Below are 24,365 nucleotides of genomic sequence, written 5' to 3' on the forward strand. Positions count from 1 at the left end.
AGCTGGAAGTCCAGCATTCTGAAGATCAGCAATGCACCCAATCACCCTCTTTTTGTTTTTTTTTTGAAGCATAATTTTGATTGTTTAGAATTGTCAGACAGTACTATAACCTGTTACTGGCTTTACTCTGCCAGAAACCTACTTTGGAGTTGCAAGGCAGTTTGCCCAGTTTACCTTTCACATATTGGTGAGATTTGACATCTCTCAGTCAGGCTGCTGAAAAGAATGTTGCACAGCAACAAGACATTCCAACCCTATGAGAAAAACACAGAGCCAGCGGTTCCCTGCGTTAGTCCCACCTCCATTGTCTGATCTGAGAGTCCTATTGGAGGTCATTGTAAACGTTTGGTTGGAAGGAAACACAAGCAGTTGGAAAACACTGTTTCCTTTCCAATTCTAGTTATCTTCTGTTCTTTTGGAAAAACACCATTATTGGAGTGCGACCCTGCAGCATTGACTGTGTTCTAATACTTTGCTGAAATGGTTGTACTTAATGTGAGAGCATACATTTGGGAGTATTGAGAAGCAGTCTTCTGTGAGAAACATCCCAACCAAGCCTCTTTTTCAAAACTGATGTATGTAAGAGCCCACCTTAAGGCAGTACTCATGAGATAGCAGACAGAAGTTTGGGAAAGCAAGATGGCTCAGTGGTTAGCACTACTGCCTCACAGTGTCAGGAACCCGGGTTCAATTCTGCACTCAGGTGACTTCCCCTGTGGAGTTTACACATTCTCCTTGTGCCTGCATTGGTTTCCTCTCCAGTCCAAAGATGTGCAGGTTAGGTGGATTGGCCATGCTAAATTGCCCCGTAGTGTTTGGGGATGTGCAGTTTAGGTGGATGAGCCATGGGAAATGTAGCATTACAGGCAAAGAATGGAGTGGTGGGCAGGTCTGGGTGGGATGCTCTTCAGTGGGTCAGTGTGGACTTGAAGAGCCAAGTGGCCTGTTTCCACACTGTAGGCATTCTATGAAGTACGAGCCCTAGTAATTACAGTCATAGAGTGATACAGCTTGGAAACAGACCCTTCGGTCCAACCAGTCCATGACCCCCCAGCTTATTATTCAGTAGGTTTTGCCACATGGATATGTGCAGAGATCTACTCGGATCCTGCCTTAAGTACATTGAGTACATTTAAGTACATTAAAACAGGATTGTTTCTTGTAAAAATGTGGAAAGTACAGTTTACAATAGGAATTGCAAAGATTAGGGAGACCATAAACAGCACCAAGTTGACCTAACAATTAATGGTGATAAACACTAATTTAAATTGGACTCTGTCGAATAAGATTAGCCCATTGCATTTGGTCCAAGCCCATTGGGATCTGTGTGCTCCTAACTGATTTTGTTATACAAAAGAGCAGTTGTTTTTTTTTAATGCGTGGACTGATTCAGAAAATCTTGGCATTTCTGCTTCCCCTGCCAGGACCCATCAGTCGGTTGGTGTTTATTCTGAATTCACTTTATGTGCAATTAATCTTTGTTGAAATGGATGCAGTCACACCAAATACACAGAATTTTATTGTTCTAAAGTGCACTTTCCATTTTAACCAAGGGAACGTATACACAAGTCGTTTGCATTGTAAGGAGATTAACCATCACTTAGCTTCTTTTGACACTGTTTGACACAGCTCTCCACTTGAAGTTTCAATATTTCACTTATTGAGGAGCTTGAAATGTGGCCAATGGAACAGGTCAAGACTGAAATATGAAATACAGGTTGCAGCTGTCATGTTTTCATACAATTTCTGCCTATTCACCTAAGTGCACAATATCAAGACATATGGACTTCTGAATAGCCTACATTTGCAACATATTAGAATTATTTGTGTACTTAAAAGGATGGCATAATTATGAATATTTATTATTTTATTTTGACTGCCTATAAGTATGTTATGAATTATGCTTGCTGTTTTATTTGTATTGCAATCACAGTACAGGATCTGTTGCCATAATGATTTTTTCCAGAAACCAATTATCACTCCAAGTTTCATTTGCAGGCTGAAAGCAACCAGCTTAAAACCACCGCCATCTCTCCAGATGTGTCTCCTGCTCAGATTCGCTAAGATTTATTATTTATACATCTTATGCTGATTTGTGGTTAGCAGTAATTAAAGAAATTGTGGCTTAGTTTTTGTGTGAACTGTGCAAAGTCTGAAAAGTGCAAGTTTTATAGAGGTTCTTGTCCAATGGAAACTCTTGTGAAGTAGGTGATAAATAATTTGTGTGTATTTATAGGGACAGAGAGAGAGGAAAAGTAAAAACAAAAATTGACTCTTCAACAGCAATTATGATCTGGAGAAATGAGAATTTACACTTGGAGAAATGCATCTCTAGCCTGTTTAGTGGATGTTGCATGGATATTTTTCCTACTGTTGCATGTTTTTCTATGTCAGATTTCTTGATGAGATACTTATGTAGCAAAACCCTTGAAGCAGCTGAACAATTCAAACAGCAACATCCTGATTTTCAGGTATAATAATGTACATATCGATTCTGCAAGTAGTTGTCTGATCAATCTTTTTAATTACAGTGAGCACTCTACCTGATCTTCGGCCTCCAGAATTAGATTTTCTCCTTTTTGTTCCTGATTGGGGCCTATCCTTAAAGTTTTTTGTTTATTAGTAAAAGGCTCATAAATACCTTCAGATTCCCTTTTCATATTCCGTCTTTGCCTTTTCATACTTAGTTTTAATTTCTTTAGCATGAGAATTGCAAACCACTTCTTTCTGATTTTTAAGAGTAGATCTGTTCAGTATTCTATCCATCTCATATATGATCCTTTGCTGTGTATCGTCTTTTTCTGCGTAGTTAATTTGGAACAAATTCTTATGTGCCTCATTTGAACTTTGGTCTTGGTATTTTAACTTATCCTTTTCTATTTCATATTGATTTTGATTAAGTTGTGAGCTAGATTTACCAGTTGTTCTTTGACTCATAATTAATAAATCAACACGACCCATTTCATTTCTCACAGCAAAGTTAAGCAATGCTTCCTTCCTCAGAACAGAAGCAGACTGATGCAGAAAATAGTCTTGTTTGTAAAACAAATAGGAATTCCCAATTTATCCTTTTATTTCTTTCTAGTCCATTTTACAGTTCAAATAACCTAGTGTTAGCCCTATCTCTCAAAATTGTATTCAATAATTTCCCTGTGTCTCATTCTAATTGATCCATAATGGGGAAGTGGTCTCACTTTTGTCTCTCCCAGAAACAGCCAATCTTTGCTCAATTGAAACAAAATAAAAGAAAGTCTATTGGTGTAACGACCACGTTTAGAGGTTATGGGGAAGCAATGGCCTAATTATCCAATGATCCAGGTAATGTTTTGGGGAACTGGGTTCACTTCCTGCTATGGCAGATGGTGGACTTTGAATTGAGTTTTTAAAAAAATCTGAAATAGAGTTTAATGATAACCATTAAATTTTTGCCAATTGTGGGGATAATAAAAACCCATATGGTTCGCGCATGCCCTTCAGGGAAAGAACTGAAAGTGGAGAATTGGTGTAAATGGGTCCGTTTCCAGGTTCACAATACATAATGAGTGGGATTAGTTCTGGGACTTCAACTGTTTGCAATTTTGCATAAGTGACTAAGATGAGGGGATGAAAATGCCGTTTCGAGACTTTCTTTTCAACCAATCTTTGTGTCATCAGCAAGTGTGAAGAGGAGGCTACAAAAAGATATAAGGTAAAATAACTTCGGACAGTGCTCACTGGACTTGAAATGTTAACTTTGCTTTTCTCTCCACAGATGTTACTGATCCTGCTGAGTTTCTCCAGCAATTTCTGTTTTTGTTACAAAAAGACATAGATGGGTTAAATTTGTGGTAAATGGAATATAGCATTGGAAAATGTGAAATTGACCATTTTGCTTGAAAGAGTGAAAAAGAAACATTATCTAAATGGTGAGGATTTGCAGAACTCTAGATGCAGATGTGAAACTAAAGAATTTGTGCTTCAGTTCTGCAGGGTACTGTTCAGACCACCTCTGGAATGCCATGTTGGTCACCTTATTTAAGAAAGGATGTAAATGTATTGACAACATTTCAGGAAAGTTTGAGACTAATACCTAACAGAAAAAGAGGGATGTCTTATGAGGAAAGCTTGATCAGGCTTGGCTTGAATCTGCTGGCATTTCGAAGAGTAAGGGGTGACTTAATGGAAACATAGAAGATTCTGAGGAGTTTCGACAGGGCAAATTTGGGAAGGATCTCTTCTCTTTTGGGAGAAGATAGAACTTGAGGTCCCTTTACAAATTGGGGGTGGTATAGGGTCATGGTCAGTCTTCTAAAACAGAGGAGGTGAAATCTTTTGAGTCTTTGGAACTCATCCTGAAAATGTGACAGAAGCAGTGTCCTTAAATATTTATTTATAAGGCATAGGTAGATTCTTGTTGAGAAAGGGGTTTGTAAAGTATTGGGGTAGGCAGAAGTGTAGATTTAAGGCAACCATCAGATAGGCCATTAATTTATTGAATTTCATAGCAAGCTCAAGGGACTGATTGGCCAAATAATTTTATCAGATTGATGCGCTTCAGTGGTCAGAGCACCACCACAATTGTTAAAAGTATCTGAATTTTCATCAAGTTGATCAACTGCAAATTTGCAACTTTCTGAATATGCTCTTCTGCACATCAGAGTGATATTATTGCTGATTGCACAAAGAATATGTTGAAGGCACACAGAGGACCAATGACCATGTAGTCTCCTTTGTCACAATATACATAAGTAATGTGACATCTTGCCTTGGATTTTCTCTTCAAAAGAGTCAAAGCTGTTTGATGAAACTGGGTGCAAGATTTGCTGAAAGGTTTGCTCAAAACTGGGCCCTCTCTCCTACAAGCATTTTCTGATAAAACTATGCGATCTTCTTTTACAGATGAGAGAATTTGTTCCCCTCCCTTTATGGAGCTCAGCAGTCAGTGTGGGGAGGACACTTTGGCAGAGATTACGAAGCACAAGCTGACATTCCCATTCAGTAAGTGTTCAGAAACTAAAGCAAAACATGAGAAGCAGCTGCTGGCTTACTGTGCAACTTCCTTACAAATCAGTTCAAACATTTCTTAACAATCCTGAAGTGGACTTTGGTGATTGTCATGAACTTCTTCTTCTGTCAGCTTCAACATAAGGCATACATAAATTGTTATTTTGTTCTGGAAGCAAGGGGACTTGCCAAGCTGCCTACCTTTCTCCTGTCCCACCATCACATGGCAATGTTAGAAATCATTCCTTCTAAAATAATACTTTTGAAAAATTGCTGAATATGTTGCCATTATTCCTACTGACATCTCTTGGTGCCCAGTCAATTATATGGATAATCTACTTTTAATCTATAAACATTTTAAAAAGGAATTATGAGGTATTTTCGTGGCACAGTGGTAGTGTTCCTACCTCTAATCCAAGAGATCCAGGTTCAACTCCCATTTGTTCTAGAGGTGTGCAATAACATTTCTGAACCAGTTGATTAGTAAGTATCCTGAAAGCATAAAATGAGGTCAACCTGTGAGCGCTTGTGAAATAGCTCCAGGAAGGCTGGTATCCTGTTACCCAAGTCTCACGAGCATTGTACACGACACTGACCCAGCTAGCTCAGAGCTGGCTCCGAAACTAAACAGAATGTCTGATACTCATATACATAGAACATTTCAGCACAGTACAGGCCCTTCGGCCCTCTATGTTGCGCCGTCCTGTGAAATTAATCTGATGCCCATCTAACCTATACCATTCCATTGTTATCCATATGTATGTCCAATACCCATTTAAATGCCCTTAACGTCAGTGAGTCTACTACTGTTGCAAGCAGGCCGTTCCACACCTTTACTACTCTGAGTAAAGAAACTACTCCTAATATCATCTGTCCTAAATCTATAACCTCCCAATTTAAAACTATGTCCCCTCGTATTAGCCTTCACTATCCGAGGAAAAAGGCTCTCACCATCCACCCTAACTAACCCTCTGATTATCTTATATGTCTTGATTAAGTCACCTCTCAACCTTCTTCTTTCGAACAAAACAGCTTTCCATGTACGACCTTCCTTCCATACCAGGCAACATCTGAGAAAATCTCCTCTGAACCCTTTCCAAAGCTTCCACATGCTTCCTATAATGTGGTGACCAGAACTGCACACAGTACTCCAGGTGCGGTGAGCTCAGTGTCTTGTCCAGCTGAAGCATGGCCTTTTGGTTCTGAAACTCAATCCCCCTACCAATTGATGTCAACACACCATATGCCTTCTTAACAACCCTATCAACCTGGGTGGCAACTTTCAGGGATTTATGCACCAGGACACAGATCTCTCTGTTCATCCTCACTGCCAAGACTTTTACCATTAGCCCAGTACTCTGCATTCCTGTTACTTCTTCTGAAGTGAACTACCTCACACTTTTCCACATTAAACTCCATTTGCCACTTCTCAGCCCAGCTCTCATCTTACCTATGTCCCTCTGCAACCCACAACATCCTTCGGCACTATCTACAACTCTGCCTACCTTAGTGTCATCTGCAAATTTACTAACCCATCCTTGTACGTCCACATCCATATCATTTATAATAATGACAAACAGCAGTTGCCCCAAAACAGATCCCTGCAGCACACCGCTGGTAACTGAGCTCCAGAATGAATATTTCAACCACCACCCTCTGTCTTCTCTCAGCTAGCCAATTTCTGATCCAAACTCCTGTTTATTCTTTTTCTTTTTTTTCTCTTTTTTTTCTTCTTTCCTACCCTCACCCCTCTACACTGGGTTAACCCCCTGTTTTATTTCTTTTTTTCTTTTTTTTTAGTGCTTATTTTTCCCCCAGCACCCATGGTGTGTGTGTGCAGGTGTGAGACACAGTGCAAACTCCTGTTTATTCTTTTTTTTCAGTTCCAACCCAAAAAATACAAGAAAAATAGCAATAGTCTTCAAAAAAACTGCTCAGAGACTGGTCTCCCATCACCAAGTCACCCTTTATTTACATGTCTACTGTACATATGCTACAACCAGCAAGCTCAAAAACAGTCACTAAACTGAGGAGACCTGAATCTTCTGCTTATTTTTTATTAGTTTTTTTTCCTTTAATTAACCCCACACTACCACCTAACCGCGGTAGTGCTTATTTTTGCCCCCAGCACCCATGTTGTGTGTGTGCAGGTGTGAGACACAGTGAGAGACACAAGGTGTACGAATCTTTATTCAATTTCCACCACCAGGAAGAAAGGAAACACCCGGATGGCAAACTCCTGTTTATCTCTATCAGCCACAGCTGCCTGATTGGACTAGATTAACAGGGAGCTCATGTTCTATGAGATCCACCTGGCTGACCTCATTTCAATCTCTACAACTTGATCCCAAAACCCCAGAATTGTTACGGTGAAGGAACCTATACAGATGATCGTGTCTGCACTGAATTTCATTTCTCCTTCCTGTCAACATTATGTTATATGTACAGTTAAAGATTAACAGTTGAAGAGTGTTGATTGATTAAGTCCTTTAAACAGTGTGGCACTGGAAAAAGCACAGCAGGTCAGGCAGCATCCGAGGAGCAGGAGAGTTGACATTTCAGGCATAAGCCCTTCACATTCCTGCTTTTCGACTCTGACTCTCCAGCATCTGCAATCCTCACTTTCTCCTCAGTATTTTGAACAGACCTAATGACAGACTGCTAGGACACTGGGTTAGTATGTAGCAAGAAAACAAACATAGTGTACTTTATAAGTGAACAATCTATTCAAGAAAATAATTCAAATCTAGCTGTAAACTTACTTTTGTTTTATTTACTCTGAAAGTGCAGGAAAATTTGGTGTGTTCTCAATGCCCCTCCACTGTACAAACCTGCTGACCTGTATTTTGGTGTTGCATATAGTCACTATACCAAGGAGCCCTGGCCTTTGGTATGATCACAAAAGCTAAATTCCTCTGATACTTCATTCCTTTGAATAGTGCAATATTGTCTCACGCATGATCAGTATTATAAAAAGGCATTGGGGAGCGTTTAGAGAATAGAAATACAGAATTGCGTAGGTATTCATTGAAGAGAGAATAAACAGACTATATTTTTTTTAAAAAAGGATTTGGAGGTGCTGGTGTTGGACTTGGGTGTACAAAGTTAAAAATCACCCAGTACCTGGTTATAGTCCAACAGGTTTAATTGGAAGCTTTCTGAGCGCTGCTCTTTCATCAGGTGTTTGTGGAGTAACATAAAATACCTCCACAATGACCTGATGAAGGAACAGTGCTCCGAAAGCTAGTGCTTCCAATTAAACCTGTTGGACTACAGCCTGGTGTTGTGTGATTTTAACTTTTCTTAAAAAAAGGAGGCTGTGGGATAACTTTTTAAAATGTGTTTTAAAATTTGAGTGGTTTTGATAGAGCAGATACAGAGGGAATGCTTCCTCCTGTCGTGAAAAAACATGATCAGAGACCCAATAACGAGTAAAGTTGGCATAGTCCTAGGGGACTACTGCTCCTTCATTAAAGAAAGACGATTGATGGGTGAGTTTATCCTTGAAGATCACCATATCTCGGGCAAGGGGAGAGGTTGAGAAGTTGTGACTTTCATGGTGATCTCAGCCAGTGCAAGAATTGAAGCCATGGGGTTGGTGTCAGCCAGTATTACAAACTTGGTTAGAGACAAAAAAAAACTGCAGATGCTGACATCCAAGGTAGACCAGCTGGAGGTTGGAAGAACACAGCAAGCCAGGCAGCATCAGGAGGCCGAGATATCAACATTTCAGGTGTAAGCCGCCTTCAATATCACAAAGTAGCAGTCCAGCCAAGTGAGCTAACTGCCTCCACTCTTCCTTCCCCTTTCCACCCCTTACAAGGTAGTCACCAAGAAATCCAGTTCAGAATTCAGGGGGAAAAAAAACTACCTCACCTGAAAGAGTGGTGCGAATGTGGTGTATGATGGAAGTGAACACTGTAAATGCACTTCATGGGAAATTAGAAAAAACATAGAGGGCCAAAGGGATAGAGAGTAATAATGGTTGAAGGTAAGATGAAAGGATTGCAAATAGCAACCGTACCTGATTGGGCTGAATGGCCTGTTTCTCATACTTTTTTGGGTTATTTCTACAGTTTAAGTAATATGTGCTGGTTCTGTGTAGCCACATATACAACTGAGATATGTTGGCCAAACTATGATGGACCAAAGTTTGATGCTTTGATTTACACAATGGTCATTGTTTCTGCGATTAAAGCTACACTCATTTAAAAACCACTTCAGAGGATGAGGCATGGGGCAGTTTCTCAGGCCGTTCTCTTGGTCACTCTATACGTTTTAACGTTATTCTGTTTCTTTTCACAGTTTGCAAAACCAGAGTGGCACATGGCACCAACTCTCATGAGGTGAGTGACAACACACAGGATTTGTAAGAAATAACTTTGTTACAGTGAGACCCATTTTCCTTGGAAAAAGTTGCCTTTCCACTATGTTTACATAGGTATCTGTACCATTTGGAAACTGAAATATTCTGGTTACCTTTCTTTGAATAATCTATATTTGATGCACCTGATTCTTATATTTAATTTGTGAAGAGTTTATTGCTTCTAACTCCGTGATATGTGAGAGACAAATCTATTTTCTTCTTTTGTTCAAAGCATTTCAATAAGATCTATTTTTATGTTGGTGGACTTTGAGATTTTTATTCACAGTTTCTGACTCACTTTTGGAAATCATTCTGTTACGAAAAGCTACAAACATTCAAATAAAAACTGAAAATGCTGGAAAAACTCAAAGTCTGGTCTGGCAGCATCTGTAGAGAGGGAAACCAAATTAGCATTTTGAATCTGATTTGACTCTTCAGCCGTATCAGACTGGAAACCTTATCTCTGTTTCTCTTGTAAAAGTTTATAAAATCATGAGGGACATGGATAGGGTGAATAGTCAAGATCTTTTCCCCAGGCGAGGGAGTCCAAAACTAGAGGGCATGGGCTTATGGAAAAAGGGTTGAGATTTAAAAGGGACTTAAGGGGTAATGTTTTCATGCAGAAGTTGGTGCATGTATGGAATGAACTGCTTGAGGAAATGGTGGAGGCTGGTGCAATTACAATACTTAAAAGGCATCTGGATGAGATTAGGAAATCTGGTCAGCATGAACAAGTTAGACCAAAAGATCTGTTTCTAGGCTGTACAGTTCTTTGGCTCTCCGCCAATGTTGCCAGACCTGCTGAGTTTCTCCAACACTTAATGATTTTTATTTCAGATTTCCAACATCTGCAGTATTTTATTTTTAATCTACAAAAGTACAAGCTTCTTCATGTGCACGAATGTTCTCAGAGTTTATAGACATTAGAACACTTGTATAATAACAGGTCCAGGATTAGTTGGTTACAGTTAGTTGTTCTTTCTCTGTGCAGTTGTGCCAGTGAAGAGTAAGGCAGACACACTGGATCTGTCCAGAGCTTCTTTGTTAGTATCGTCAAATGTTAGTATCTGAGGAAATTTGTTTCAAAGTTTGCAAACATTCATTTATAGTGATTGCAGAGGTAAAGATTTTTTTTCAAAAAGACTAGCATTCATGGAGTTAAAAACAATGACTGCAGATGCTGGAAACCAGATTCTGGATTAGTGGTGCTGGAAGAGCACAGCAGTTCAGGCAGCATCCAAGGAGCTTCGAAATCGACGTTTCGGGCAAAAGCCCTTCATCAGGAATAAAGGCAGTGAGCCTGAAGCGTGGAGAGATAAGCTAGAGGAGGGTGGGGGTGGGGAGAAAGTAGCATAGAGTACAATAAGTGAGTGGGGGAAAGGATGAAGGTGATAGGTCAGGGAGGAGATGGTGGAGTGGATAGGTGGAAAAGGAGATAGGCAGGTAGGACAAGTCCGGACAAGTCATGGGGCCAGTTCTGAGCTGGAAGTTTGGAACTAGGGTGAGGTGGGGGAAGGGGAAATGAGGAAACTGTTGAAGTCCACATTGATGCCCTGGGGTTGAAGTGTTCTGAGGCGGAAGATGAGGCGTTCTTCCTCCAGGCGTCTGGTGGTGAGGGAGCGGCGGTGAAGGAGGCCCAGGACCTCCATGTCCTCGGCAGAGTCGGAGGGGGAGTTGAAATGTTGGGCCACGGGGCGGTGTGGTTGATTGGTGCGGGTGTCCCGGAGATGTTCCCTAATGTGCGCTGCTAGGAGGTGCCCAGTCCCTCCAATGTAGAGGAGACCGCATCAGGAGCAACTGATACAATCAATTATATTAGTGGATGTGCAAGTAAAATTTTCATGGATGTGGAAGGCTCCTTTAGGGCCTTGGATGGAGGCTTGGAGGCCCTGGTCATGGCGGATGGAGGTATAGAGGGATTCGATATCCATGGTGAAGATGAGGCGTACAACAAACCTTTATCAACCCATCTCCATAACCAGCACTCCTCAAACATTCCAGAAGATTCCCCTGGCCTCGGAATTTATTCAGACGCCATTAGCCATGCGGCTGATGCAGCTGCCACCCCCATGCTGATTGATGGTGTCACTTCCGCCCCCATCATGGCCACTCCCACAACCACTTCCACCCCTCTCAATTCCTCATGCATCACACGTGACATCACTTCCGCCCTTCACATTATCGTTGATGCCACATGCTCAGTGACTTCTGCCACCCCTACTGCCGTGGTCACCACCACTTCCACCCCCACCAACACCACTCACCTGCATTCTGCTGACACGCCCCCCACAGATCCCACTGTCACTATCCCCACCCCCTAGAACCCCGAGGGGAACACTACCCCTGCTCATGACTCCACCCCCATTCCCCCCACTATCACACCCACTCCAGTTACAGGTTCCGCCCCCACTCCCAGCTCTACACCCACACCAGATCCCAGCTCCCGGCCCTGCCGAGTTTTCACCATCCCCCCCAGACCTCCTCTTCACTGAGGATGAACGATCAGTCCTCAGCAAAGGACTCACCTTCATCCCCCTCCGTCCACGCAACAATGAATTTAATACACGCCGTGACTTCGAACAATTCTTCCATCGCCTCCGCCTCCGAGCTTACTTTCACAGTCAGGATTCCTGCCCACCTTCCGAGGACCCCTTCACCCACCTCCAACACACTGCATCCACCTGGACACCCTGTGCTGGCCTATTACCTGCCCTCGACCTCTTCATTTCCAACTGCCGCGGGGACATTAACCACCCCAACCTGTCTACCCCCCTCCCCCACTCCAACCTCTCACCCTCACAATGGGCAGCCCTCCAATCCCTCTGCTCCAATCCCAACCTCACCATCAAGCCAGCAGATAAAGGGAGCGTAGTGGTATTTTGGCGCACTGACCTCTACACCGCTGAAGCCAAACGTCAACTCAAGGACACCTCTTCCTACTTCCCCCTCGACCATGACCCCACCCCCCATCACAAAACCATCATCTCCCAGACCATACAGAACCTCATCACCTCAGGAGATCTCTCACCCACAGCTTCCAACCTCATAGTCCGGGAACACCTCACTGCCCGGTTCTACCTCCTTCCCAAGATCCACAAGCCTGACCACCCTGGCCAACCCATTGTCTCAGCATGCTCCTGCCCCACTGAACTCATCTCTACCTACCTCAACACTGTCCTATCCCCCCTGGTCCAGGAACTCCCCACATACGTGCGAGACACCACCCACGCCCTCCACCTCCTCCAAGACTTTAGTTTCCCTGGCTCTCAATGCCTCATCTTCACCATGGATATCCAATCCCTCCACACCTCCATCCACCATGACCAGGCCCTCCAAGCCCTTCGTTTTTTCCTCTCCAGACGTCCCCAATAGTACCCTTCCACCGACACGCTCATTCGTTTGGCCGAACTGGTCCTCACCCTTAACAATTTCTCCTTTGAATCCTCCCACTTTCTCCAGACCAAAGGGGTAGCCATGGGCACACGTATGGGCCCCAGCTATGCCTGTCTCTTTGTTGGCTATGTAGAACAGTTGATCTTCCGTAATTACACCGGTACCACTCCCCACCTTTTCCTTCGCTACATTGATGACTGCATTGGCGCCACCTCGTGCTCCCGCGAGGAGGTTGAGCAATTCATCAACTTCACCAACACATTCCACCCTGACCTTAAATTTACCTGGACCATCTCTGACACCTCCCTCCCCTTCCTGGACCTTTCCATCTCCATTAATGACGACCGACTTGACACTGACATTTATTACAAACCCACCAACTCCCACAGCTATCTGGATTACACCTCTTCCCACCCTACCTCTTGTAAAAATGCCATCCCGTATTCCCAATTCCTCCGCCTCCGCCGGATCTGCTCCCAGGAGGACCAATTCCACCACAGAACACGCCAGATGGCCTCCTTCTTTAGAGACCGCAATTTCCCTTCCCACATGGTTAAAGATGCCCTCCAACGCATCTCGTCTACATCCCGCACCTCCGCCCTCAGACTCCACCCCTCCAACCGTAACAAGGACAGAACACCCCTGGTGCTCACCTTCCACCCTACCAACCTTCGCATAAACCAAATCATCCGCTGACATTTCTGCCACCTCCAAACGGACCCCACCACCAGGGATATATTTCCCTCCCCACCCCTTTCCGCCTTCTGCAAAGACCATTCCCTCCATGACTACCTGGTCAGGTCCACGGCCCCCTACAACCCACCCTCCCATCCTGGCACTTTCCCCTGCCACCGCAGGAACTGTAAAACCTGCGCCCACACCTCCTCCCTCACCTCCATCCATGGCCCTAAAGGAGCCTTCCACATCCATGAAAATTTTACTTGCACATCCACTAATATCATTTATTGTATCCGTTGCTCCCGATGCGGTCTCCTCTACATTGGAGAGACTGGGCACCTCCTAGCAGAGCACTTAAGGGAACATCTCCGGGACACCCGCACCAATCAACCACACCGCCCCGTGGCCCAACATTTCAACTCCCCCTCCGACTCTGCCGAGGACATGGAGGTCCTGGACCTCCTTCACCGCCGCTCCCTTACCACCAGACGCCTTGAGTAAGAATGCCTCATCTTCCGCCTCGGAACACTTCAACCCCAGGGCATCAATGTGGACTTCAACAGTTTCCTCATTTCCCCTTCCCCCACCTCACCCTAGTTCCAAACTTCCAGCTCAGCACTGGCCCCATGACTTGTCCGGACTTGTCCTACCTGCCTATCTCCTTTTCCACCTATCCACTCCACCCTCTCCTCCCTGACCTATCACCTTCATCCTCTCCCCCACTCATCTATTGTGGGCGGCATGGTGGCACAGTGGTTAGCACTGCTGCCTCACAGCGCTGGAGACCCGGGTTCAATTCCCGCCTCAGGCGACTGACTGTGTGGAGTTTGCACGTTCTCCCCATGTCTGCGTGGGTTTCCTCCGGGTACTCCGGTTTCCTCCCACAGTCCAAAGATGTGCAGGCCATGCTAAATTGCCCATAGTGTTCGGTAAGGGGTAAATATAGATGTAGGGGTATGGGTGGGTTACGCTTCGGCGGGGCGATGTGACTTGTTGGGCCGAAGGGCCTGTTTCCACACTGTAAGTAATCTAATCTATTGTAGTCTATGCTACTTTCTCGCCACCCCCACCCTCCTCTAGCTTATCTCTCCACGCTTCAGGCTCACTGCCTTTATTCCTGATGAAGGGCTTTTGCCCGAAACGTCGATTTCGAAGCTCCTTGGATGCTGCCTGAACTGTTGTGCTCTTCCAGCACCACTAATCCAGAATCTAGTATTCAAAGTGTCCTATGCATCTCAAAGGACCACAGAGTATTAAATTAATTTTCAAGTGCAGTAATTGTTATCATTCTTCAGAAGCAAAAGAGATAAATGTATAGTTAATCTGGTTTAACTTTAATATTGTTAGTTCATCAAGGAAATGTGCAACTGAAGTTTAATTTCAAGCAGACATAGAGATTTATAACCCAAGTATTCATTCAACAACTTACCTTGAAGATGGCAGGTTAGAAGATGCACTACTACCCAAAAGTATTGGTCAAGGTTATGCAGTTAATTTCTGGTATGGAGTTGAAAGCCTAAAGTTGTGATTTAGGGAAGACTTTGAAAACTGAGAAAAACAGCGGATAAATCCTCGGGTTGTGGTTATGAAAACTTTGAGGAAAAGTGTAAGTCAGCTGTTCTTGGATCTGCCCTCAGAATTTGTCTGTTAATTAGAATCAATATAATTGCAAACAGAAGATTTGTTTAAGAAATAGGTGGATCTGATATAGTCTATTCTAACTGTCTGTCACAGTCAGCATTGCATCCAAATTGTACAGTTTACAGAAAGGTTGAGGTCACACCTACATTACAGTGAGTACTTCCTAAGTATCAGTCTATCATAAGAGCAGGCATTTTCTGTAGAATACTCAAATTCCTACTCTTGCGCTTTTAAGACCGATCACTATCTATCTGAATACTGCAATACTTTACAAAAATCAGAGGCACTAATTCTTAACAGAGTCTACATATGATTCCTCTGATCCTCCAAATTAGTCATGAAAAGCTTATAGCTTCTAAATCAGCGATAAGTGACAATGAGGTGTAAAAATCTAAACAAACCAATTAGCACCCATGCAGGTTTTCCCTGCAGCTTAGAGTGTGTGACAGTGGGCTTTAAGATGCTTATTAAAATCATCTGACCGAAATTGCTCCCCTAAGCAGCATGTCACTTGGCCAAATCATTTTGTATTCCACTGCGTCTTGTTGCACTCTGACATTCTCTCATAGAATGGTGGGGTAGCTGTAAATCAGTTTCCCCTTTAAGAACCTCATTTCCTTGGAGCCCAGCTCTGAAAGCCCTAGCCTCTGTTTTCATTGGCTTGTCTCTTACAGTGGTGGGGGGAGTGTGCTTTGAAACTTGGGATTCTTTTGTGGAAATATTTCTTCTAAAAATGCTGCTAATTCTGTTGTTATGGTAGTGAGATCTAGGATATTGTGCTTTAAAGCTGGCCAACAAACACACCGATTATCTCCAGTTAGTTGGACGAGCTCCACCTCAGATCTATAAATAGTTCCTGTGACAGCCCCTCAAGCCAGATGAAAAGTCAGAGAGGATTTGTTCTGCAGCTTCACTTGATTGCTTTGCTGTTCAGGCGGGCTTAGTGCTCCAACTGTTCTGGAAACTTCTAAATCTTCCGAACAGCTAGCTAAAAGATATTGAAACAGACTTGGAGGAGCCACTTTTGTGGAGGAAGCTTAGTCTGATTGGAGCTTGGATGTTTGATTTGGCTGCAGAACCTCCAAATATGGTCTTGTTTATAAGGTTATCAGAGAATGTACAAACATGTGCTGCCTCAAGGCTGAAAACCCAATAACACACTATGCTGAGACAACACTCAGTTTTAACCAGGAGGGATGCAGAGTGTACTGAGTTAGTGTCGGCCCTGATTGGTTTGTGAACCACCCACCTTCAATAAGCTGGAACCAGGCTACTATCGGAGCACCTTCTTTCACTGTGTATTGCTGCGGTGTATAACAATAGAGGACACTTGCATGAAGAGTAAAACCATATGTAAATGCTGTGCCTTAAAATGTCCCACAGGGCTATTACAAAATACAATATGATATTGAGCCAAATAAGTCAGGTGATCAAAAGTTTATCAAAGAGGTAAGGAGTGTCTGAAATGGAAGAAGATGAAGGGCAGAGCTGAAGGGAGGAAATCTCCGATTAGGGCCTACGTATTGGAAGACCCAACCATCGACGGTGGAGTGATTTAGAATTTCGTAGTATGGGAAAAGGCCCTTCAGCCCATCAAGTCCATGGCTCAGATGCTAATAAAGCCAGTATTACACCAGAAATGGAAATTGCTGGAGAAACTCAAATGGTCTGGCAGTATCTGTGGAGAGAGAAAGTGTCAACATTTCTGGCCCAGTGACCCTTCTTCAGAACTATTTTTGTTTCAGATTTCCAGCAACTACCGTTCTTTTGGTTTCACAATTAGATCAGCTTAATTTCAAACTATTCCCAGGGAGAAGAATGAAGTTGGTGGCAAGGAATAGAATTTAGAGCAACGTTCAAAACTACTAATTGCTAACTTCCCAATATTTCATTCAAGGATATTCCTAACCATTCAGCACTCAACACTGGGGGGGAGAGAGATGACGGCGAGGTTATCATTATCACTTTCAAATGATGTCATTGAGAAACAGAATCTGTCTTAATGGAAATAAGAGATGTCCTTGGGTACACCAGATTATATAGAAAAGATGCAGGAGGAGAAACCAATGCAAGTGATTCTCAGGTGTATTTAAATGGAGAAGGATTGAAGCATGGAAGAACAGTCCCACACAGCTGGACGACAAATGGAGGCAGGTTGGAAGGGGATGGTGTGGTCAACCATGTCAAAAGCTGTCAACTGGTCTGAAAGCTGAGAAGGGACAGCTTTTCATTGTCATAGTAAGATAAGATGTGATTTGTGACTTTAGAAAAGATGCATTTTAGTACGGTGCTGAGGTAATTATCGAATTAGAGGGATTGAAATGTGGGAGCTGCATGAAAGATGGTCACAGATTTGGGAGGTGATCGCACATTCAGGGACCTTCAAGGGGAACCTTTATAACACCTTTCATGATCTTGGGCCCTCCCTAGTGGCAGCCAGTCAATGAAATACGTTTTTGAAATGTAGTCTTTGTTGTAATGTACAGTGATGACTAAGAGGAGAACTTGCGAAAATTTTGTAGAGGTCACTGCCTTACCTTTATTAGGCAACTTGAAGTTGATTCCCAGGACCGGGCCTGAACTTGCCTTTGGCTTACATTGCCCAGATATTCTTTGGGGATGGCATAAAAGCAACGGCAATCTTCCAGAGGTCAAAAGGTTATCAAAAACAGGTTGAAAAATAGTCAAGGCAGAATCCAACACATTGCATGGAGACGTAGTTGAGACAGGGAAGGGGTGGCCCTGAGCATTATCATCGCAATCTCAGTTTTTCAGATGCCTCATCCATACGCCTTGACATTTTTTTAAAGATTATTTCACTGTTGACAATGATTTGTTTCTATTAATAATATTTCTAAGAGTCCAACTTCAGCCTCACTGTACTGTGTCCTCGAACTGGAAAATCCACCTTGACCCCTCTGGGAAATTCACTAGCCCACACATTTCATATCCTTTGACAGAATTATTGCTGCTTGCCTTGACCAGCACAAACTGTAAGGGATGAATTGTTGCTGTTGAGTTTCCAGCAGTCCTGCTGAATATAGCCATTCATGCTTTCTGCATTCCTCAACTTGTGGGAGGGAACACGCTGTTATAAAAAGCAAATAGTAAAAATGAGTGATGCACTGTTTGGGCATTGTCTTGGAAAATGTGTGGGCCCTACATTCAGAAGTAGAATCAGAGTTTCACCCTTCAGCAGCTCATGAGTGAAATGGAGGGGATACTGACGAGAGGATTTGAACGTCAGGGTTGTTCAAAGTTTAGATGGAGTGGCAGGAGGAATGATGAGAGGAAGGAGAGGGTCATTTCTAATTAACCCTATCAGTAACATCATACTGTGTTGCCCCTTTTCCTGAGCTGCATCAAACGTTGAAATAAATAAGCTACAGAATGGAAGACTGGAACACGCAAATAATGACTGAAGTAATAGGTGTGGAGAAGGAGAGGGACTGAGTGGGATTGGGGGTCAGTGGAAGGAAGAGAGGGAGAGAATGAGAAAGGTGCTGAAGAAATGGGAGGGAATACTGTACACCATGAAGAAAAACTGGACGCTTTAACTAAGCAAGTCTCCTGTGTAATTGTTCTTGCAATGTTTGCTTTTGATTATAAAAATGCAGTGTGGCTCCTTTTTTTTGTTGAAGTTGAGATTTGACCTTTTAAAGTTTTTTTTTACTGGTAGCTATTGCATTGTGCACCACATTAAGGCAGATTTGTGTACACTGTGCACCCTGCTTTTATCTAGCTTTAGATCCACAAAATTACTTCAGTTTTGTTCTTTTAGTTTCCTAGTTAATTTTAATGTTTCCATCTTTATGCACAGTTTTATTCTGGTTGCAGGGATTTGCTATGATGGTCATTAATGCACTCTCTCCCTAAAATCAACATCCATGATGATGATGTCAGTCACAGTGATTTGAGAACGACTAAGGGCAACTATTTTAACCCTACATGTGTTTGTTACAGACAAGGGATCAAGGGAAGCCCCACAGCAAGTTACCTATATTCCCTCTGCAAGGATAGTATATCACATGAAGCTTTTTGGGTGGAAAAATGCTGCTATTCAGTAAGATTGTCCTGTAATTAAAAAAAAGTATTATTCTATGGCTGTGAACATCACCAGCAAGACCAGTATTCCTTGCTCATCCTGGATTACCTCTCAAGACAGCAGCTAATGTGGTGTAGCTATATCCACAGCACTGTTTGGGAAAGAGTTCCGATGTTCGACCCAGTGCCAGAGAGATAACAATGATAAATATGTATGTCAGCACAGTGTGTGACTTGAAGGGAACTTGGATGTGATGCTATTTCTGGGCGGCACGGTGGCACAGTGGTTAGCACTGCTGCCTCACAGCGCCAGAGACCAGGGTTCAATTCCCGCCTCAGGCGACTGACTGTGTGGAGTTTGCACGTTCTCCCCGTGTCTGCGTGGGTTTCCTCCAGGTGCTCCAGTTTCCTCCCACAGTCACAAAGATGTGCAGGTCAGGTGAATTGGCCATGCTAAATAACCTGTAGTGTTAGGTAGGGGTAGATGTAGGGGTATGGGTGGGTTGCGCTTCGGCGGGGCGGTGTGGACTTGTTGGGCCGAAGGGCCTGTTCCCACACTGTAAGTAATCTAATCTAATCTAATCTTCTCTGCACCTGTTTATCCTTGACCTGCTAGGTGATGGCGATCACAAATTTGGAAATACCATTGTGCTATAAAGGAATATTCAATCATCTTGTGAATAACTCATAGCGTGTTTTTTGTCAACTGAATTCTTTCTTTTCCTTTTTTCCTAAAGCTTCAGATATTCTACCGAATGCTAGTGCATGTAGCCCAATTAGTAGCAAAGTTTGAAACAATATGGAAACCCCAAACATTACATTCAAAAACTCAGGTCTGGTCATGTCAGTGGAGGGAAGACAGCGTTAACATTTTGAGTCCTGTGACCCTTCTTCAGAGCTGTTCTATTCCCTTTCCCCATACCATTGCACATTTTCTATCAAAATAATCATCTTATTCCCCTTGGAATGCCTCAATTGAACTTCCCTCCTGGCAGGACATTTCAGACCTGCACCACTCATTGTGTGAAAATTCTTTTCTCACATTACGTTTCCAACATTTACAAATTACTGTAAATCAGTGCTGTCTTGTTCTTGATTCTTTTACAAATGGGAACTGTTTCTTTCTATCTGCTCTATCCATATCTCTTGTGAATTTGAAAACTTCTATTAGGTCTCCTCTTAGCCTTTGTCTCTCAAAGCAAAACAGTCTCAACTTCTCCAACCTCACACTCAAAGTTTCTGATAGAGTCATAGAGATGTACAGCATGCAAACAGACCCTTCGGTCCAACCCGTCCATACCGACCAGATATCCCAACCCAATCTAGTCCCACCTGCCAGCACCCGACCTATATCCCTCCAAACCCTTCCTATTCATATACCCATCCAAATGCCTCTTAAATGTTGCAATTGTGCCAGACTCCACCACTTCATCTGGCAGCTCATTCCATACACATACCACCCTCTGCGTGAAAAGGTTGCCCCTTAGGTCTCTTTTATATCTTTCCCCTCTCACCCTAAACCTATTCCCTCTAGTTCTGGACTGCCCGACCCCAGGGAAAAGACTTTTTCTATTTATCCTATTCGGGCCCCTCATAATTTTGTAAACCTCTATAAGGTCACCACTCGGCCTCCGACCCTCCAGGGAAAACAGCCCCAGCGTGTTCAGCCTCTCCCTGTAGCTCAAATCCTCCAACCCTGGCAGCATCCTTGTAAATCTTTTCTGAACCCTTTCAAGTTTCACAACATCTTTTTGATAGGAAGGAGACCAGAATTGCACGCAATATTCCAACAGTAGCCTAACCAATGTCCTGTAAAGCTGCAATATGACCTCCCAACTCCTGTACTCAATACTCTGACCAATAAAAGAAAGCATACCAAACGTCTTCCTCACTATCCTATCGACCTGCGACTCAACTTTCAAGAAGCTATGAATCTGCACTCCAAGGTCTCTTTGTTCAGCAACACTTCTTAGGACCTTACCATTAAGTGTGTAAGTCCTGCTAAGATTTGCTTTCCCAAAATGCAGCACCTTGCATTTATCTGAATTACACTCCATTTGCCACTTCTCAGCCCATTGGCCCATCTGATCAAGATCCTGTTGTCTAACATCTCTCCTGCACTATCTCCATTGCATTCACATACTTCCTATGGTGTGGCACCCAGAACTATGCACAGTAGACTAGCTGAGGTCTAATAAGTGTCTTGTATAAATTAAGCAATACTTCCTTGCTCTGTGCCCCTATTAATAAACACAGGATACCGTGCACCTTATTAACTGCTCTCTCCCTCTATCCTCTAACATTTAGTGATCTGTGCACAAATACAACCAAATCCCTCTGCACACCCTTAAGTATTGTACCTTGTATTTTATATTGTCTTTAATTCTACCAAAATGCATCACCTCATTATTATGCATTGAACTGCATTTGCCAAATAACCACTAACTTTACCAACTTGTCAATGGCTTTTTGGGAGATCTACACTGTCTTTCTCGCAGTTTACAATTCTTCTAAACATTACATCTTCCACAAACTGTCCCCTGAACACTAAGATCTAGATTGTTAATACAAATCGGAAAAAACCAAGGATCCCAATACCAACTCTGGGGAAGTCCGATAAGTCTTCCTTCAGTCTAAAAAGAAATCCATTAATCACTATTCTGTTTCAAATTACTTGGCTAACTTTGAGTTGACATTGTTACTGTTCTTTTTTTTATTATTACATGAGCTGTAACATTTCTCTGTAGTTTGTTGTGTGGCCTTATGAAAAGTGCATGTGTACACAGAGCAGCATTACCCAAATCAATCCTTTTCTGTTTTTCATCAGCAAGTTTCCCCTTTATAAATCCATGCTGGCAAGCCCTAATCCACCTGTCTTTTCATTGTCACTACTAATTCTATTCTGAATCATTGTTTCCAGAAGGATCCCTGCCAGTGAGGTTCAACCGACTGCTTATCAAGAAACTATCTAACTCAACCCTAAAATTATTCAAAGACTCTGCTTCCACCATCTTTTATGGAAGAGCATTCCAAACACTCATGAACTCTGTAAGAAAATCTTTCTCCTCATGCCTGTATTAAATGAGTAACCCCAGTTATCTCTAGTTTTTGATTCTCTAACAAGATGAATCATCCTTTCTAAGGGCACCCATTCAAGACTTTTCTGGATCTTATGTATTTCAATCAACTTATGTCTTGCTCTTCTAAACTCCAGTGGGGATGTTGCTAACCTGTCCAACCTTTCTTCAGTGAACAACCCACCCATTCCAGGTATTAATCCAGGAAATCTTCTCTGAACTGCTTCCAATACATTTCTATCCTTAAATAAGGATGTGTATATTTTTCCAAATGTGGTCTCTGTCTAACTGAAGATTATCCTCCCTACTTTTGTATTCATTTCTCCTTGCAATAAACAATGACATTCAATTAACTTTCTTAATTACTGTACCTTCATACTCTCCTTTAACCATTCATATACTGGGGCACCCCAGATCCCTCTGCAGTCTCTTACCTTTTTTTTATTCTTCAAAATGTGCAATTTTCTCACATCATACTCCATTTGCTTGATCTTTGTTCATTGATTGAACCTATTCAATATCCCTTTGTGGTCTCCACATGTCCTCTTCATGATTCATTTTTCCATCCAAATTTCTGTCAACAGCAATTTAATAACCCGACCTTTCCTCTCTTTTGTCTTAGTCTTTTATGTACATTGTAAAAGGTTGAGGTCCCAACACTGATTCCTGTAGCATACGAGTCATTTCATCTTGCCAGCTGGAAAATAACCCTTTTAAGCGTACTGTTTATTGTTGGATAGTCCATCTTTGATTCACGCCAGTATGTTATGTCCTACATCATGAGCTCTTATTTCTTGCAATGAACTTCATTGTAGAACCTTATCAAATACCTTCTGAAAATCTAAATGCAGTACATCTACTGATTTCCCCTTTATTGATGACTCATGTTAATTCTACAGAGAACTTCATTACGTTAGTTAAACATGATTTCTCTTTCACAAAAGCACATTGACTCTGCTTGATTGCCTTGAACATATACAACTGCCCAGTTTTAGCTTCTTTAAGAACATCTTTCCTGTGACCGTTGTTAAGCTACCTATCCTACAGTTTCCTGCTTCCTCTCTCCTTCCCCTTCTGAATACATTGTTCCATTTTCTAATCTCCAATCTAATGGAACCTTTTCTTAATTAATCTAATTTTGAAAATTTAGAACCGATGCATCAATTATCTCACTAGCCACCTCTCTTCAGACCCAGAATGTATCTGTCAGGACCTGTAGATTTGTCAGCCCACATATTAAATATTTTGCTCAATATCATGCCCCTGGTGATTGTGATTTTCTTGAGCTCCCCCCTTCCTTCTATTTCCTGATTTTTTTTTAGGAAGTTACTCATATCATCTGTACAGAAAACCAATGCAAGTTCGATTCATCTACCATCTCCTTATTTTCAATTATTAATTTCCCAGACTTGCTTTCTAAGGGCCAACACTTGCTTTATTAAATCTCTTCATTTTTAGCAATCTGTAGAAAGCCCCACTATTTGCTTTTATATTTTTAGCTAGCTTTCTCTCTCAGTATAATTTTTCCCTTCTTATTAGTTTATCGGTTATTCTTTGCTGCTTTTTTAAATGTTCTGTCCAATTTTTTGACCTGACACCTATCTTTGCATTTTCTTTAACTTCTTAAGATATTGGGTTGTCCCCTTAGAAACATTCCAATGAGAAAGAAAAATTCTATTTTGTGTAGTCTGAAAAATCTCCTTGCCTGTCAGTATCTCTGTTGACCTATCACTACATACAATTTTCCAATTCACTACAACCAGCTTTGTTTTCATGTCTTCAGAACTGCCTCAATTTAAATTTGAAATAATAGTCATGGACCCACTGTTTCATTCTCAAACTAATTGTAAGATTCACTCATATTACAGACTATTACTTAGGACATCATCACTCTGAGGTTATTAATCCCAACCCATTGCACAATACCAGGTCTAATATAACCTAATCTCTGGTCAACTCCAGAACATGCTTTTCTGAGAAACTATCCTAAAACTATGCAATGAATTACTTTGGCTACTTTTGCACGTCTGTTTTGTTCAAGTCTCTATGATTATCGGTATACCTTTCTGATGAACTCCCATTATTTCTTCTTTTATAATTCAGTTTTTATATTAGTCGCATTTGGAATTACTCCACAGAGGCTGGTATCCTGTCAGAAAACTACCGTTTATTTAGACACAGAG

At 42.3% G+C, this 24,365-nt stretch overlaps 1 protein-coding gene across 2 annotated transcripts in view; it reads left to right on the forward strand.

The window, feature by feature from the left end:
- itpk1a (inositol-tetrakisphosphate 1-kinase a) overlaps positions 1-24,365 on the forward strand; it is a 237,623-nt gene that overhangs the window by 190,158 nt on the left and 23,100 nt on the right. For both annotated transcript variants that reach the window (XM_072568316.1, XM_072568315.1), the window contains exons 6-7: positions 4,879-4,977; positions 9,289-9,329. In XM_072568316.1, coding sequence (XP_072424417.1) covers positions 4,879-4,977; positions 9,289-9,329 — 140 coding nt within the window. The remainder of the gene's footprint in view (positions 1-4,878; positions 4,978-9,288; positions 9,330-24,365) is intronic.

Source organism: Chiloscyllium punctatum, chromosome 4, assembly GCF_047496795.1.
Source record: "Chiloscyllium punctatum isolate Juve2018m chromosome 4, sChiPun1.3, whole genome shotgun sequence".
In the NCBI taxonomy this organism is placed as follows: Eukaryota; Metazoa; Chordata; class Chondrichthyes; order Orectolobiformes; family Hemiscylliidae; genus Chiloscyllium; species Chiloscyllium punctatum.